The 19280-nt window shown below is 38.1% G+C and overlaps 2 protein-coding genes, 1 long non-coding RNA gene and 1 other non-coding gene across 4 annotated transcripts in view; 3 read left to right on the top strand and 1 right to left on the bottom strand.

Annotated features, from left to right (window-relative positions):
* The first annotated feature begins 5255 nt into the window (after positions 1-5255).
* On the top strand, positions 5256-5327 carry trnat-cgu. Its single transcript has one exon. It is a non-coding gene; the product is annotated as a tRNA-Thr (tRNA).
* Positions 5328-6477: 1150 nt separating this feature from the next.
* Positions 6478-8702, bottom strand: LOC118323419 (pentraxin fusion protein-like). The gene is made up of 3 exons (XM_035655382.1): positions 8651-8702; positions 7429-7624; positions 6478-7038 (listed from the first exon to the last, which is right to left on the bottom strand). Exons 1-3 carry the CDS (start codon positions 8700-8702, stop codon positions 6633-6635), a joined length of 654 nt encoding a protein of 217 aa, XP_035511275.1. The 3' UTR covers positions 6478-6632.
* A 1337-nt stretch (positions 8703-10039) lies between these two features.
* tsen54 (TSEN54 tRNA splicing endonuclease subunit) overlaps positions 10040-19280 on the top strand; it is an 18678-nt gene continuing 9437 nt past the window's right edge. The window contains 6 exon segments of the mRNA XM_035654286.1: positions 10040-10095; positions 11200-11221; positions 11224-11256; positions 11259-11321; positions 11324-11353; positions 18441-18451. Of these exon segments, the coding sequence (XP_035510179.1) occupies positions 10040-10095; positions 11200-11221; positions 11224-11256; positions 11259-11321; positions 11324-11353; positions 18441-18451 (215 nt within the window).
* LOC118323597 lies at positions 16643-18011 on the top strand. Its single transcript, XR_004796500.1, has 2 exons — positions 16643-16761; positions 17525-18011. It is a non-coding gene; the product is annotated as an uncharacterized LOC118323597 (long non-coding RNA).

The raw sequence follows: 19280 nt of genomic DNA, 5'->3' as shown, positions 1-19280 counted from the left end.
AATATTACTATATAATATTACTAAATAACACCTTATTTTGAATAAACAATGAGGAGCTCTGACATTGATTCATTACCATTTAATCAGCACGCCACCATAGAAATGTTTGATTTATATGAAGATTATTGCTCAAATATAAATCCATAAAAAAACATTCAAACTATTACAAATATAACGACTACTTGTGTGGTTAAAAGAGACGATATGATCTGAATAATGTGTCCTGATGTGGTCCCAGATTAGCACAGTACTGCCAGCACACGACTAAACCACTGACCCCGACATAATGGAGACTAAAATAGCTCCTGAGCACACACAGCACTTGAACCTACCACACACTGGTGAAATATGTCCACTGTTACTCAGCTGCAACAATCACTGAGTCAGAGTCCAAAGCAAAGGAAATCACAGGCAGCGTGTCTCCGCTCAGTTCCTTTTTCACAGCAGCCATTTGACATGAAATAATAGGGTAAACATACTAATAGTGTAGCAGAGTTGGTCTTTTGTACAGTCTTTAACAGCAATGTTACTCTGTAAAACAGCACATCTTAATAAATTAATAACATAACTTAATCCTCCAAAAATATGGATTCAAAATTAATTTAATCTAACTAAAAAATTAACTGTTGAAGTAATAACTTTGTTGTTTTAGTTAATTAAATTAGTGCCATATTTTAAATATTACTGATATAATTCCAATTTGTTTCATTAACTAATTTTCTTTAAGTTGACTTTATATCATCAGAGAAATGTAAGCTTGACTGGGACATAAAGTTTAGGATTTTATCATTAAAAATAAATATTATTAGTTTATAAATCATTATAGATCCAAACAATTCTTAATAATCCCCCAAAAGTGCAAACATTTGATGTTGAAGTCACATTTCTATTTGAAAAGTGTCCTGAGTTATGAATTGGTGCTATACAAATAAAATTTAATTGAATTGAATTGAATAAAGTAGGCTATAGTTAACAACTTAATTACAGTAATAATTAGTTGATCCACAGAAAATTAATTGGCTAACATTTTCATACTGTAATAACTGAGTAAATTCAACTTCATCTTTTTATTTAGGTACATTTAAATAAGTTTGGAGAAATGCTCCATTTGACTCTGATATTAGTTCTAAGTTCAATTTACTGAATGGAATTTGTAAAAGTTATTAATTTACCCAAGTTACTAATATTTGAGTTACTTGTACTCAAATCAAATGTTTCATACTAAAATAGTTTGAGTTAATAAACTTAGTTTCCTCAAACTGTTATTTACTGTTTTTTTACTCCTTTAATCACAGAACAGTAAAATTGTTGCTGTATTTTTACATATTTTTTTTTACATCTATCAAGAATATTTTCCCTCTTGCTTTTACACAGATTTTTGGCTGCAACATCACATTAAATATATATAAAACTGACTTATTTACCAGTAAAATACTAAAAACTAGGGCAGAATGTTCTTTCCTTTGTGGGTTTTCTGTTAAAGTGTGACGGGGAACAAATAGGTTAAAATTAAAACACAAACAAATGGGACAAAGAACAGCTTGGACTTAAATTCTGATTTATTATTCAAACATATTCCCTTTAATAGTAGCCATGGTAGTCAGAGCAAGTACACGTGAATGAAAGTAAGCAGGTACAGTAGTGAAAGTGACAACTTGATTTAAATGTTGGACCATTTTTCTGACATTTAGTAACAAAATATTTGGATGACAAATTGGAAACTGTGTCTGTAAAAATGTTAACGGACAAATTAAAAACACACACGTGAAACATAAAGAATAAATCACATAAAGGATGAATCCATATCCCAGTGTTTGAACTTCCTAACAGTGTTTCTTTTTCCAGGTACGTCACTCACAAACCAGGAAAACTTACAGACCAGCAGCCAAAAGTGCAACAAGCTCACATCCAGCCATTAAAGCGACCAGAGGGATGTCTGACACGAGGCATTAAAACCTATTAAAACCTATTAAAGATGACACAGTTTCACCTCAAAAAGTCCAGTAGTGGATAAAGTTGTTGGTGGGAAATGGTCCCTCCCCCAAAGTGACAAATTATGTAAACATCCGCCATCGTTTTCTAAGCCTGCCGTCTCAAGATCACAACTTAATTATTATGATGTTTTGTTTTTAACCTCCTGAGATCAATCTGAGTTCATTATGAGGCCGTTTTTCTTTTTAGACACAAATCTCAATACGCAGTCGTTTCCTACAAACTATCCAAAGTGGGTTTCAGCAAGTTCCTCTCAGCTTGTAGAGAAAGACGAAGCGCTGTAGTCAAAGTCCAAGTCAGGATCGAGTCCCAAGAGGTCAGAGTCCAAGTCAAGGCAGAGTCCAGAGATAGAACGTACTGTAATGCCAGTTGTTGATGGATTTTGAATCAATACCCATTTTCTGAACAAGCGCGCTTCATCAACGGAGGAAGTTACATCAGAAACCATCTAGAATATTCAGCAAGACCAAATGGACAAGTCCGAGTCGATGGAAAACCATCTGGAGACCGGACTCGAGTACTAAAGGACTGGAAAGAGGAATCTCGGAAGAGAACAGAGGAGAACGTTACATGATGACCTTCATATGTTATCTTAAGAGAGAGATAATTACATCAGTATCTGAGGTTAATGGAGCCCTACAATCACATGATTCAGTTGTAAACATGAGAAAACAGTTGATCTCGAGGTAATTATGTTGTGATCTTGTGATAACAGGTTAAAAAACAACATCCTAATGTAACAGAATCCAAAGTTTTAATCCTGAAGCGCTCAGAGAAAGTCTTCACCCTCTCGTCACACACTGGGAAGATGTTTGAAATGAAAAGACACTGACGTCCTTCAAGCTTGGCAAAAAAAAGTGCAAAAGATGCCTTCAGAAGCTGTTATGATTTTAGTATTACAGACAAACAGACACACCGATAGACAGACCCACAGCCCGAAAGGGTGCCGGATGAGTTTTCAGAGACCGCATGTTGATGGAGTCCTTATGGAGCTTCGTTTCTCTGCCCATCAGTGCTCCTGACTTCATCTGGGACGCCCGTTACTAAACACGCTTTGGAGCAGCCACATAATCCAAACCGTCTCTCTGGCCATCAGTATGAAACTACCCTGGGAAACATGAGACATCCTGCGACGACACAACATCTAGCGGGTGCCTGGCCTCGGTCAACAGGGGGCTCTCAGTGTTTTCTCCATAGTATGTAGGTCATGAGCAGGATGAGGCCTGCCGACAGGCCCGCGATCACAAACTGGTGGATGGAGAGGACGTTCTCCAGCGTGTCGATCCTCTCCTCCATGGCGCTGGTGTGGAAGTAGTCGTAGACGCCAGCTCCGATGCTCCACAGCGCCCACACGGCGTCCACCACCAGCGGCATGGCGAAGCAGACGGGGAGGCTCAGCTGCAGCAGATCAGATCTGTCAAAGACTGCGACAAGAACACAAGATTTCAACCCGGCCCAGTAATCCTGGAGCCTGTAGGAACACTGACAGAATCATACGGGGCTGATTTTATATCCTGTTGCTTTAATGCTTCGTTTATCTGCTTTTTATCAGTAGGCTGGGAGATATGGTTGAAATCTATTATGTATACAAAGATAAACCAAATCTATACCAAACTCAGGGCTGCACGATATGGTAAAAACATTATAATGCGATGACAATGTTTCATAATAATTCACAATTTAAATGCTGCATTAAATGCAATTTAAAACAGTTCAAATTGTGATGATGTGACATTTTGTTGGGGTTGTAACAAACAAACAGAACAAAAATGTTTTCTTAAATCTGGAGAACAACATTTGTAAGCCAGGGAATCTAAAATACCAATTATAATGCTGTTTGACACATTTTACATTTATTAAAAAAACTGAAATTTGGATATTAACTTTGATTAACTGAGCAGCCTTAACAAAAATCACATGTAAAATATTAAAATTGAAGTAAAATGCAATAAAAAAAAAAGCTATAAAAACAATTAATCTGAATCATTAATTTAAACAACAAAATCTTTGTAAAACAATAAGAAATAAAATATCACAATATTTTATTTTGTAATATTGTATTGATGCTCAAAAACACTACCAAAATTTGTATTTTGAAGGTTAAACTGAGGGCTGTGATATTGGATGTTACAGAAACTTTTTTAAACTCAGATTTTATGCATATATCGGTGTGTTCTTAATAATAATAGATTTAATAAAACCGCAATATATCCCCTAGCTCACAGTATCACAATATATCACAATATATTCATCATATAACCCCTGTATCGTGATATACAGCCCTAATTTGGTCATTCTGAAGGTTATTTCTAGATGCACATTCAGCTTCAATCCCAAAGACAAGGCCCTCTAGAAAGTTTAAATTTAAACATCCTTGCATTATTTTATGAGCCGAATTAAAGAACAGCTCACAATTACGTGTAATAAGTGTTAATTCGTGCTTTTCCTGACACGTAAAGTATCTATCAGCACGGTGAGGGTTAATTCTGCATAGTTTTAAATACAATCTCGTCTGCGTGACTTTCAGCTTTTTGGAATAACTGTACAACAAACACACAATTATAACAGCAACGTAAACGCAACAAAAGGAGGTTAATACGCAGACTAATAATGTAATAATGTAATAATGTAATAATGTAATAATCTTGCTGCTGAACAACGTTATATTCAAATATCCTCGGCTAGCAGGCTAACGCTCGAGCTAACACACCAATCTAGCACAGATTTTTTTTCAAAGAAGTCGTTTTACTTACAGCATGAGCTGCTTCTGGACACACTTTGTTCACACCAGACAACATGCGACTTTCACATCATCGTATCTGCAGCTACCATGTTTCTGGGAATCTGCCGTGAACCACTTTAGCTGCTTCCGGGTTGTGTCCCGATCGAGATTCCCGTTTCTACTGGAAGGTGACGATGTACGCCAGACTTCATTCAAAATTTGCCGCCTTTTATGAATTCACCACCACACGTAAAGTATAATTAATAAAACATAATCTACAACATTTTATTAACACAAAGGATATCATCGGTGAGATTCGGCTGTATACAATAGTTCTGTCAGTGTGTAGTTTGATTACAATGTGTTCACATCTCATCTGATCTTGGTAAACATTACGTGCTGCCAGACGGTCAAAATTATATATATTCTAAACGGAGTCTGGATTTTAATCTTTCCTGAGTCGCAGCAGGTAATTGCCGAAACACTAATCACGCGTCATACCAGGGGTAAATGACCAGAGTCTGCCCCATTTACATTGCCAGGCGCGGTGGCCAAGTGGTAAGGCGTCGGTCTCGTAAACCGAAGATCGCGGGTTCGAACCCCGTCCGTGCCTGTAACCTGTGAATTAAACCATGCTACTTTTTCGTATACCTTAATCTTGTGGATTCAATAATATCGACCAAATGACCCGGAACTTGCACACACACGGTCATAGTTAATGTATTTTTCACCATTTTCAGCTTTAAATATCACATAAAATATCACATGTCACTTGCACAACAAAGAAGTTGTAAGTTGTGACTGAATGCAGCTCCTGTTGGAGAAAGTCTCTTTAAGTCCACCAGAGGACACCAAAACAACATACCAGAATATACTCTATATTTTAGAGTTTTAGAGTATTGTTGGAGCGAAGTAAGTATACCATTGAATGCTTCACTGTAATTGTTGTGCAAAAAATAACTTTATTTATTTATAATTTATAAACTTAATGCTTTAAGGATAATTACTCTAATATTAGGCTACTTTTAGAGATGTTTGCACTGAGTCAATTGTCTGATCTGTGTGTACAGCCTTCAGTCCATGTGGATGCAAACACAAAGCTGATGTAATAATATGTCTTAAAACTAGATTTTGACGGTTCTTCAGGATAAAGTATGTCAGTTATTGTTATGTAGTGTATGGGTTCCCAATCGTTTCCATGCCAAGGCCCCAAAAAGAGAAAAAGGGGGGGGAAGGAACAACAACCCAGAAACAAACAAAAACAACTCCCAAATACATTAAAAAAAACTTATTAATACAGTAATTATTACATTTTTATATGTATGCATGTAAATGTTTTAATCATTACATTATTCAGTAACATCCAAAATCATCCATTTTTGTTAGTTAGACCAGCTAGCTAGATTTTAGTTTATAACAGTTTGTAACAGTTAGACGTCATAGCCGTTATATACAGTTATTATAATACTGTTAAGAACCACTGAGATCCCTCAATCTGAGCTATCCAATTTACAAATTATTATAAATTATATTTTAAAATAGTACACATAATAAAAGCAACAGTCAGGGGATTAGTAGTTTTATTTTTGTTATTTAGCATTTCCCGTTATCTGCGGGGCCCCCACTTAGAAAAACACTTGGTGCACCCTGGTGCATATTCCCAAACACAATTTCTATTGAATGAGCACAAATCAGTTAATTCTCAGTTAGACTTTATTATGTAATACATCCCATCACAACAGACATGGTCACCATAGGTTTTATTAGATATTGGTGCACAGATGCATTTTAATCAACAAATCATCTACTTCACATAATGTATACATACATACATGTAATGTGGCTATTTCCATTGGCTGCAGAGCTTTATATTGCCTTGTTTGACATTACTGACATTACTCCAGCATGTCGTGTACAGCTACAGCTCACGGTTAACAACTTCCACTTCCCCATTAATTCTAAGCTGTGTGCTTTCCCAGTCAAAAACGTTTCCTCTCTCTACTTTCTTCCCATTGAACATGTCTCGGATCGTGCTGTCTGAGAGGACAGTGTCCCACATATTGACATCACCGATCTCCCCAACAAAACTCTGTTTGGCCTCAAAGTCACCAAAGTAAGCGTCTGGATCCTGTCCAAGGATAACTTTGCCTCCGGAGCGGATAGTGTGACCCTTCCCGTAAATTTTGGTCATGCTTTTCCTCCCGTCCACGAAGACGGCAGCCGCACCTGAACTGGAGTCCCAGGTGAAACACAGGTGGGTCTCCATGGCACCGAGCTCAGGAGTTTTGAATAAAACGCCATCTCCACTCAAGTAGAAGGACAACCTAAACACACATATATAAAATTAATTAGTATGCATCTTGCAAAACAGAGTTTCAGAGGGTTTAACAATGCAAAATAAAAATACATTTAGTTGGAACATTGGACTCGTTTGTCGTAGTAATAGCAGCAGCAGTATTGTTAGTAATAATATTTGCACTTGTAATAGCAGAAGTATTCAGCAGCAGGCCTAGTGCTATTATTTCTTGTTTATTATTATTATTGTATATCTATGAATATTATATTAAATTTCTGCCAATAGGATATTTATGTCATGAAAATTACAACAAAATTCAAAAGAATATGATCAAGTCAAAATTCTTCATCATTAGACAAATAGTCATAATTATAAGATAAAAAGTGTTATTTTAGAAATGATGAGATCAAGTGTCTACCTGCCGTCCAGCTCGCGCCACACATTGAGCTCATCAAAGCTTTGAGTCCGGTACGCAAAGAGGATGATCTCACGTTCACCGCTGAGCTCTGTGGCCACACGCATGCACAGAGTGAAGGCACTCAGACTGAGCGGTTTCAGAGGGGTCATCTCAACATAACTGGTACTGGTCTCAGTGGGGAACACCAGGGTCTTCCCTGAGAGGCAAGAAAATGTACAGTTAGTTACAAAAACATCTGTTTTAAGAATAGCCTGATGGGGTCATAGATGATTGCAGTAGAGAGAGATGAGCACACATTTTCCACCTATTTTGTTTCCAACCCAATCATGTAATTTCCCATTATATATACATTTACATATTATAATTAGATTGTGGTTAGTTAAATGTGCACACATTAAAAGTAAACCTGTCAATCTGCTGCCCTAAATTTAATGCATCTACATAATAACCTACAATTATTACCCTTTTACTCTTATAGTTACTGTAAAGATGTTTAATCTGTGTTCATGTTGTATTTTACACATTTAAATGACTAAAAGTCATATACAGGGATCTACACTGCAAAAACAGCCCTTTTAGAAACAAGACAAATATTCTTAGACATAATCAAATGTTCTTTTATTGAACAAAAACAGTCTGCCAATGCGGTAAGACAATGTTTCTCAGCCAGAATTCTTAAAACTAGCATAAAAATCTAGAAGTAAAAGCAGGTTAAGTCCAGTGATTTAAGCAAATGAAAGTAGGGCTGTTGAATTAAGTTTTACTGTAATTTGCCGTTTTTTGCTGGAAAAACAACTTAAACAATAAAACACATATAAAAATAAATTATAGAAATATAATATAGAAACCCACCAGGTCGCTCTCTTGAGTGATTTTTAAACATCTTGGATCAACTACACAAATAGAAATGTTTAAACTTGTAGGCACGATGCACATCGTTAGATCGGTTAGATTCTCTACGGTTCAGTCGTTCAGTTCATTTTTGTTTTGGTGCAAGAGGAATTAAAGGCCTGTCCCAAATAAAGGTTTTACGATGACCTAAACAATGAATCACCTATAAAAATAACTGCAGATGAAGATGAAGTTTCTGTTCATCGACTTATTGATTAATCAATACATTATTTAAACTGTAAAGTTGCAGATAAATGACCTTAAATTAACAACAAAACAATACTTTCATACATGCACATAAAGACAAAGGAGAGGTTTAATGTATAATTACCTGCCAGCACCGTGGAGACGGCACTGAGAAAAAGGACGGCTGAAAGTTTCATTTTGTCTCAGCAAACCTGCAGAAGATTTATTATTGTTAATTTCATGACTCATCCAACAATAGTTTTACATGTAGGAAAGGTTATTTAAAGGTAGTTCAATGAAGCTGTATACATACTGTACCACTGCGAAGGTCCTGCTACAGACAGTCCGAACTGGAGGTTTTTTATAATGTGATTCCCCCAAACTCCTCCCTATTAACATACAGCATCCTTCATCCTTATGTAATATTCAGACAAACAGCATGTGGCTGTTTGGACTAGATTGGATCATATCACAAAGTCCAGGTTTATTGAACAAGGCAACTCTTCCCAGCAAAAGGTTGAGGACAGCAAACACCCAAGGGGAGGAATGTAGGAAAGAGTTGCTCGTTACAGTTACTGTTCCTGTCAGTCCATTCCTTAAACTTCTTCATCTTTATTTCAGCACTGTATCAATAACAAACATGTTTAACTATTCAACACGTGTGGTTGTCAGTCTCAAATGGAAGATTTGGCTTTTTTTTTAAATAGAGGACTTTGCATGAGGACAGGACTGGTTTACCAAAACTGTATTTATTCACTTGATTGACATTCTGGGTCATAATCAAAAATACAGAAAATAGAGTGAGAGACAGTATTTTTGGTCTTCAAAAGACTCAAATGATGCTAATTCTTCTTTTGCTATGTGTGAAATATTAAAAATGTTACAGGGGCTTAAATAAAATGTGTATTATAACTAACATGAAAACTAAAACGGCATAAATAAAAGGCTTTTTGGAAAAGATGTTTTGAGAAGTGATTCAATTTATTCAGAAATAAAAGCAAACAAGAATTAAAAGTCAAATAAAAAGAGGACATTTTTGGACATTAAAGTCATAAACATCATTTAATAGTCCAGAAAAAGGTACGAATGCAGTTTCTTAATGTTAACTTTTTTTATGCAAAACAAAGAATTTTTAATCCTTAAGACAACTGGAAAAAAGCCCCTTTAGACTCTCTGAACTACTTGTGTTATACTCTGATTAAACCCCACTTTAAATTAATTAAATTTAACCCACATTTTAGATTTTTTGGGAGGTTTGTTTTGATTTCTGTTTTTGCTTTTTAACTTATTTTCTATGTCCTGTTAATATCTGCTGCTCGGATTCATTGTTATATTTAACACCCGTTGATGATGTTTGTTATTTGAAGAAGTTTAATAAAGTTTAAAGTGGAAAAAAAAACAACCTTATAGGACAAAAATCCAACCAGCTGTTTGTGCTTCAGCTCCCCCTGGCGGCCACATCTGTAACTGCATCCTATGACTGAACGGGCGTTAGGACCCAGAGGAGACCTGCAGCGGGGAGCGCCGGGGCAACATGGCGGAGCAGAAGAAGACAGACAGCGCAGAGAAGTTGTTCAGTGAAATATTAAGGTGCTTTATTCTCTTTATTGGCACTTATCAGTACACTTATCGATAGGGATCGATCAGTTTCACATTGAGTCGCTCTGTGGCTGTTTGTCCAGCATTTCCTGATGTCGGAGCTTTTATTAAACAGCTCATTTATGTCGGTTAGTAAAGTGAACATCAGTCCAGATATTCAGCTGGTAATCAATAATTATTGATATTCAGCTGGTAATCAATAATTATGATATTTCAGCAAATGGTTATCAATACTTATTGTGAAAAATGATATTCTACTTTATCCTGCTCCTGTGTGTTAAATGGACCATAAATCAATAATAGTATGGAAGCCCAGTTCCACCTAAAAAAGTACTCTGTTTAAGTCAAAATATTGTGAAGTTTCTCATTATTTTGAATTAAGTAAGTTCAAAAATGAATTGTACTTGATTTAGTCCTATAAGTATAAACCTCCAACAGCACTGTTATCCTGTAGGATTTATGTTTGTTTTATTTAAAAACACAACATTTAATGGACTTTTTGTGCCTTAATTTCTAGATATAGCACTTCTAAAATCAATGTGTTATAAGCATGAGATACACTTATAATTGAATCTACTTTAGTATATTTTAAAACATTAAGCAAGTATATGAAAATAACTTTATCATCCAATAGAAAAATGAACAAGGTTTGGAAATTTAAAATGAATGAAATATTATAAATTTAATATTCATTGTGTTGGTGTTATTTAGTGAATGTATGCAGCCGATCCTGATCTTTAAAGGAATAAAACCTGTCTGTGCGAGGGTCCCTGTGGTCAGTGATCAACACTTATAATCATAATGACCTGGGAAATAAACCTGTCATATGCGCTGTGTTTCATCCTATAACAGGAATAATAAAATAATCTGGGTTCATTGTTCAGTTTATCAAGCTGTTATTGTATACATTGAATATAAATGAAATATCCATAAAACTGTCCCTTAAGAAAAGATTTGGTAACCACTGCTCTAAAAAGGTCAATTTAAAACAAATTTTCTCAGTTTTTTTTCCAGTTTCAGTTCTTTATCTGGTGATGAAAAGCATCGACTGTCTGAAATGAATCGTCCCGTCTTCCTTCTGTGTTAAATCCCCAGTCCGTCTGAGCTGTTCGCGGCAACCGATCCCGGAGCCACAAGATCCCAAGTAATAGGTGACGAAGGATTGCTTCCCCGACGACTCGGACGAGCAGAAGACGGCGACTCAGCAGAGTCTGAACTGAGGCACTGGAGCCTCGTCTCAGAGGAGAGAGTGGAAAGCTGTGGAGTTAGTACGAAGCATTCCATCCGATGCTGTCTGTCCTCAGGGAATAATTACTGATGTATTGGATCAGTTCTGCCTCGTAACCATCACTAAAAACTTACTGGATGCCACTCAAGGATGTTTCTCAACCAAGACTGGGTTGTGTCTGAATGTCCTTGAATGCATTCTCACCTTCCCACCTCCTCCAATATCAGATTAACTTCTCTAAAAACAGTCCGTAGATCTCTGTTGTTTCTGTCTTTATTGTCATAATTTTAAACTTTAATATTGTTTTTGTGTTCTATGTTTAATGTCTCGTATCACTTTCCTCCCGTCTTCGGCCAGGTCGTCATGTTAAATGTAGAAATTTGGTTTCTCAGTTGACTTATCGGTTAAATAAAGGTCAATACAGTATAAAAATAAAGTAAAAGGAGATTTTAAAGCAGCCTGCACTCTAATATTAAGATAAAGGTAAATAAACAGTGATGGTATGTTTTTTAACAAGGGGTATATATAATCCAGTTACAAAAGTTGACAGTAGCTTGAAAGTAAAGTGGAATCTTTAAAGCTCTTTCGTGTTTCTGTCACAGTTCCGGTTCAGCAGGCAGCTGTTTTCAAACCAACGTGTAGCTAAAGAACAAGAATGTTGTGTGTGTTGAGGAGTGTGTGTGAGGAGTGTGTGTGTGTAGTGTGTGTGTGAGGAAGTGTGTGTAGGAGAGTGTGTGTGAGGAGAGTTGTAAGGAGTGTGTTCAGTGTGTGTGTCAGTGTGTGTGTGTCCAGTGTGTGTGTGGAGATGTGTGTGAGGAGTGGTGTGTGTGTAGGATGTGTCCAGTGGTCAGCGTGGTATGTCATTGTGTGAGGAGTGTGTGTGTGTGTGTGTGTCAGTGTGGGTGTGTGAGAATGAGTGTGTGTCTCAAGTGTGGTGTTGTGAGGAATGTTGTGGTGAGGAGAAGTGTGTGTGAGAGAGGTGTGAGGAGAGTGTGTGTGGGTGTGTGTGTTGTGTCACAGTGTGGTGTGTGTGTGTGTGTGTGTGTGGGTCAAAAGTGTGGTGTCAGTGTGTTGTGAGTGTGTCTTATATGAGGAGAATATGTGTCCGTTTATGTTGATCTGAGATCAGTACTGGTGATGCTGTTTGTAGTTCCTCTGCAGGGAAAAAAACTTGTGAAGGCGTTTGGGTTCCCAGTGAGCAGTATATGTGGAGCTTCCAGTCTCCAGCTGTGGTATTTATCTCTGACTTACACCTGCTATTAAAAATCTGATCCAGAACATCCTGATGATCAAACATCCGATCTGTCCTCTGTGTTTAAACTGCGGGTGGCAGCAAATCGGAAGAACCTTTATAAGGTGTGAAACGCTGCCTGAAGAACAAATCTTACTACGTGTCTCCTTTTGTAAATTCGGTCCAAATGTAATAGTAGCAAACTGTTATTTCGACTGTTGATCATTTCCCGACCCGTAAGGACGCATCCGGTTTGGGCTTGCGTGCGCAGAGAATCGAGTCAGCGGCTCGTCTTTGAGGCTTTACTCTCCATTCATTCTGCTGTAAACAATCATGTCCTCAACCATCGTCTTTTCTGAATGTTTAAACTCTATCCTCCTAACGACGATAATCTGATTTATAAAGACCTGTTACCCTGCTGAATGTTAAATATATATAGTAATGTTAATAATAATTGCAGTGAATGCTTAAAATACCTGAAATCTACAACATAACTCAGTTAAGTTTTCTGTTTTATTCATTAATAAGAAAATTCCATGTTACTTGGTAAAATAAAATGTAGTATTAGAAGCTGTAATGTACATAGAATAATTGGAGTTATACCTGCTTTTCTTTGTTCTGTTATCGACATTATATAGCAAGCAAAAACATCCCTCTGCTCTCACCATAATCATCCCATTTAAAAGCCCATCTCCAGCCCAGATCCAGCACTAATTAGAGGTGGGGTCTATAATGTAGCCTGAAAGGTCCGAACCACCGTGCAGACACCTCCAGAAATGTGGCCGCCACCGTGCAGACACCACCCTCCAGATGTGTCCTCCAGATGTGGTCCACTTGTCGCATTAATGTGTGATACAGATTGTAGACACCAAGGTGTAAGTGACACAAACTGTAAATATATAAACTTTGTGGTAATCAAGATGTGAGTCAGATGCTGTCATGGTAACTTGCGTGCGCAGGGAAAATGTTCTGGCAACGATGGGAGCTTTTCTGCTGACGCAAGCAGCACCTCCTCCCTGAAAGGAGGCTCATGTACCTGCTGGAGTGGTGAGTGCAAGATAAAAAAAGCTCTTTCTGTCCTGTTATTCAGTTAGTTAAATACATTTTAAACCCTCCGCTGTGTGACACACTGATGCTCCTGCGTTTTCCAAGGCAACCTGCAGGTTTTTACCCGGGACCTGCCGCTGTCCCATCCAGACGGCTAATGAGAGGTTTCTGTCCTCCAGCAGCGTCAGCCTGCAGCAGTATCAGGTCCAGATAAAAGCCCACCACACTCTGACCTGGAGGACCGGACTGCTGAACGCTCTAAACAACGCTTTTCTTTCTCCATCAAACAAAGGTGTTTGCACATTTGAAAGGCCTCGGCTACGGGTGCAGCAGGTTTCGATCCCAGGTGACAGAATCTAACGCCGCATTCAGAGGAGTATCCGGTGGAGCTGTTGGGGAAAAACGGGCAGTGGTTTTGTTGACTCTGGACTCCTGAATGTGGTTGTTGTGTCTCACAGTTCGGAGCCGTCGTCCTAACGAACGCGAGGCAGCTGAACCTCCCGCAGTCACAGAGAGACAGAGCAGGGAGACAGGTGAAGAGGAAGCGCAGCGCCAGCCCGAACGCACATCCAGGTAACAGATCCCCCCTCCTTTCTTGTACAGTGCACCAGGGACGTCTGCTGTGTAACCCCATCAGGGTAAATGCATTATCGGAATGACCAGTGATTATTTATAGCCTATTGACACAGTTATTTACAACATTTTAGAACTTTTTAGCTGATAGAAAACAATGAAAACCTTTTTCCTGCCATAAATACATCATATACATAAAATTAATATGTAATGCAGTTTTATTGTAATGTGTTAATTATATGCATCAAATCCCTGATTTTATTATGCAACTACTGCCCCATAAAGAAATAAAGTAGGACTATTATTACTTTGATTAATAGAAAAACTATTGATTATGTTTAGGGATGCACCGATATCGGGAATAAATACCAGAAATCCTGTTCTGACGAAAGATAAAACAATGTTTTTCAAGGTCCCAATTGTTATATCTATATGGATATAATCTATCCATCCCAGCACGTTGGTCCTCTGATCTTCACTCACCTCTGCCTGGTAAAAACTAATTGCTGTAAATACTCCCTGTTGTTTAATAAACGTCACCAATAGTGAAAAATCTCAAGTTTTCAGAGTCAAAGAATCGCGTAAAAAAAATATTTAATTTGTATTAAATATCACAGTGTTGCCTTCGATCAGTTTTTTAGAGTTAAACTACTTACAAGTAAATTGTACTTTGGTGTTAATTGAGCTGGTGATCAGTGTTGATATCTGTAAATATCCCTAATTCTGCAGTCACACTGACGTTTCCTCCGGCTGACAGATGGAGGAGGACTGACGTCGTCTCCCGGGGACTTTCAGGGACCGCCGCTGCAGGTTCAGCCGATGGAGGGCGGTGGGCAGGACCTGGTGGATGACGGACCTGTCGGGGGCCAATCGGATCACCGACCCCCTCCCGGTCGCTCACTTGGCTGGCACCTTAGCTCCATCCGTTCCCCGACACCTGGGGCTCCAGCAGCGCCCTCTCCGCTGCCTTGTTCCCCTCCGGTACCCTCTCTGCTCCTGAGGGTCTGACTTGGGGGTCTGTGACGTCACCCCTGGAGCAGAGATAAACCCTGCGGAAGGTGAAATGTCCCCGAAGGAGCAGAAAGAGGGGAATGAGGAAGCGGCGGCGCCGGTGGGACGTCAACAAAGACAGAGAGGTAACGCAACATCTGAAAATTAGTTCCACAGGAAAGTTCAGGAAGAAGATCCGGACAACCCTCAACCGTCTGTTTCCTCTGAAGGCGTCGGTGCAGAAACTGGGCCGAGTAATCAACGAGCTCCTGCGAGGCGCAGGAAAAGCGTGAAGGCCGAACCGGGCACACTTGTGGGAAAAGGAAGTCCACGCCTTTACATGACCCAACACGACCGACCCCACTGGTGGATCACATGGACCCTAGTCTGTAAATTCAGAGTTTAATAAAGTTTCTAGATTAGAATCTGCATCCAGATGAGCCGGCAGAACGCTTGTGCGAAACCATATTGCGTCACACCGCAAAAACATTATTGTCTAATCGTCGTTAATTTGCATTGACTTTTGTACGTAAATCTACTGAAGCGAATCATTTTATTAATACATCGTTGAGTGTATGCATTCAGCTTTTAGTTGTAATCTAACTCACCTGGATTCAGTGACATTTTGCTTTTTATTCCAGGGGAACTGTTGGACAAAATCAGTGTGATTAAATCTAGACATTTGCTGGAGGGAGCGTCCAGGGTATTCACTTGTTTTTATACCTGTAACCGTAAAGATCCTTACCTGTAACCTAAAGATCCTACAGTCTGACAGGATTTTATTAGTCCATGACCTTGAACGGTAACTGTTTAACATCAATTTGCTTCCACTTAGTTAATATATACAGCAGAAATATTCAGGACTTGCCTCACAATAATCAGGTTCAGTGTCCAGTGATTGCTGTCTGTTCGTCAGTGGGTGTTACTGCAAACAGGAGCTGCTAATAGAAGATTCTGCATCCTCAGTGGCGCCAGTGTGACAAAACATACTGAATATAGGTTAAAACAAGCCTCAAAGCCTCACAGTCAGTTAACTTTTATGGGGTCATACCGGTTCCCAAACAGGCCGTTATGTTGGTGTTAGCAGGATATTCAGCATTCACATTTTCTTAATAAGAATGGTATCAAATTTCATTCTTTGTGGTATTTAAAGGTTGTACACTGCAGATTAAATCTGGGTGCTCACCAGTGAACAAATATAATCCATATTCATGCAGCTCCTTTATGTGAACTGAAAAAACATCAGCTCTGAGTCCCCTGAGTGTGGACTTTATGTGAACCTGACTCGTCTCTCTGCTATCACAGTTCATGATCTTTAATTTACGAACCCATAAAGACTGACAGACAAAGAGGAGTGCAGCGGCGCCGGTGTTTGCTGCTGCCGGGCCGCGCTCCCGTACAGCGAGGCCGATGCATTGTACTGTGATGGAGCGACCCGTCATTCAGCGGAGGACGTTGTGCTTTGTCCGCTCAGGTTCAACAGCTCAGACGAGTGGAGGATTTGTTTCAATGTTTACCAACCTGATTCGGTGGCTGACTTCAAGAAGAGCAACCCAGGGAAACCTTACGCCCGCATGTGTGTGTGCAGGTAGGCGCTCAAACAAACTGCAGCTGAAATATAATATCACACAGTGGTTGGAGGTCAGTGTTCTGTCTCATCTTCCTTTCAGTGATACATACATCTCTTGATTATTTAAATATAATCATTTTTACATCATTGACTTTAAACTTACGCTTATATTTGTGTCCACTGCTGAATCCTACGAAATCTAATGTCTGTGCAATGATCCGACATACATATCTGAATAAATGAAACCTTTATGTTACTTTTAGTTTTTACTTTTTTGTTATCTTGAGCGATTCCTCTGGTGTGGGATCAATAAAGTTTATCTTTATCTGAACAGAAACTGTTGCTCATCACTTGAACCCAATGTGACGTCTTTAGTCTTTTGTTTCCGACCAACAAATCCAACATTTCCAAAAGAAAAGCAACCTGGAAACTTTAATCTGTTAATTGACTAATTCAGGGGTTCCCAACCCGAGGGGCCGGACCCCCACTAGGTCTGATTGTTAAAGAATTGTAAAAAGTTCAAGACTATATATATATATATATATATATATAAATGACTAATGATCACGTGACAACAAAATGAAACCAGCATGGAACCAGTACAGTTTCATTCATATACTTTTTTTTATAATTTAGTTTTTTTTGCCAGTATGACTCTGCCTCTAAATCCTACACACTGGTCCTTTAAATTGCGTTTATAATGGTCTTAAATGTAATACTTTGACAGTATGTTGGTCTCTCTCTAAACCGACACCATCATTTCCTCCCTGTTGCGTCTCAGTTTCGACGGCCCTGTTCCCGACCTGCGAGCTATCAAGCTGCTGGCCTTCCAGAGCGGAGACGTCCCGGTGGTCTTCGCTGTCGTGGACTACGGAGACATCTCCTTCTACACCTTCAAAGACTTCCAGCTGCCCACTGATGTGTTCCCCTAAGACCTCTCTGTACCAACGTGTATAAAACGTGTAAAGAATCTGTTGGGTTGGTGCGACGTAGAAAAATGAAAATGGAACCATTTTGATGTTACAGATGGTTCTCTTGTGTGCCAAAGATTCAACTCCTGATGGAGCTCACTCTGCCGTCTGTGACTGTGTCCTTTTTAATGCTGCCTCTGAGCGGTGCCAGAGTGGGAAATGTTTAAATGACACACGCAGTGGGTTTGTCAGTTTTCAGACTGCGGAGCTTTTAGAGAGAAAAGATATTTTCTCTATTTAATTTTGAGGCAAACAGACCGAGTGACGTATACGAACTATTAAACCGACTTTAAAGACTTGTTATTGTTTATTTTCTGCAGCAACAAGAAGATATGTTTATTTATAGATTTATTTATTCCAAGTGGGAAATAAATGTTTGGCACAACACCTACGACACAAGAAATCGAGTCACATAAACAAAGGGAAAACGGTTCAAACGTCCTGGAAAAAAACTGTAAATTTAATTTAGTCAAACACCTGGAAATTAGTTAAATTATCAGATAATAACAGGAAATGTATATTATTACCAATCTGGATTATACCTATATTTAATAATAATAATTCATTTTGAATTCTGCATTTATGCAAAACGATTGACGGCTTTATGTTCTATGAATGTTTTGATGAACTTTACTAGAAAAAACCAACAATCTTAGAGTCACAACTGTTTGTTGTTAATCAGAGTTATAGAATATTAAATATTAAATCATCCAACTTATTTTTAAGATAGAAAAGATGTGTAATTAACGGTTATCAGGAAATAATCCACAATGTTCTGGAAAATACTGAGTGTGTTTCAGCCCCTCAGATTATTTAAACCTGGGTACGTTTTTTATTTTACACATCGGATTATCGGTAGGACAAACTGACACTTCACTCAACGTTCAGATAACTTTTGGCATCAAATCTGTTTTGGAAATGCAGGCGGTTACATCTACATTAGTGTTTCTGGTTGATTAATTAATACACAGTGATGATGTTTGTATGTGTAAAACTTTCTCTTTCTATTATTTCTGTAAAATACAATACATTCTCCTTCTTTATGGTCTGAAGCCAAATTGATGTTACGATTAGATGAAAACTACAAAAACAGCCTTTCTAGAAACAAACCAAATATTCTTAACTATAATCAGATTTTCTTGTATTGTAATTTTACTTGGCTAGAATTCATAAAACTATCTGTAAAGGGTAATTTAATGCCCAAAATTTAAGTAAGTTGTGTTAATTACAAACAATGAAATCTCAGTTACTTAAGATTCTTAAAATAAGTATTTTGTTTACTTTATTGGGCAGAATTTAAGAATTTGTACCGATTGTACCCAATTTGTACCGATTATTAATCAGGAATCTTACAATAAGACAAAATTTCTTTAAACAGCAGAATAAAAATCAGGGACTTTGTGTTATATGAAGGAACCAGAAACAATCTTATTTTTATCATTTTTTATTAAAACAATGAGAAAATTAAACAGCTACTTCATTTCTAACACTGGGACCAGACAACTTTCTCTTAAACTGAGAAGTTGTTTGAGTGCTCTTACTCTGAAAATAAGGACAATAATCTGG

This window comes from Morone saxatilis, unplaced genomic scaffold (genome assembly GCF_004916995.1).
Source record: "Morone saxatilis isolate NCDOM2014 unplaced genomic scaffold, NCSU_SB_2.0 Contig14, whole genome shotgun sequence".
Lineage (NCBI taxonomy): Eukaryota > Metazoa > Chordata > Actinopteri > Moronidae > Morone > Morone saxatilis.
Note: the sequence above shows the minus strand (reverse complement) of the source record. Positions and strands in the feature narration are given on the sequence as shown.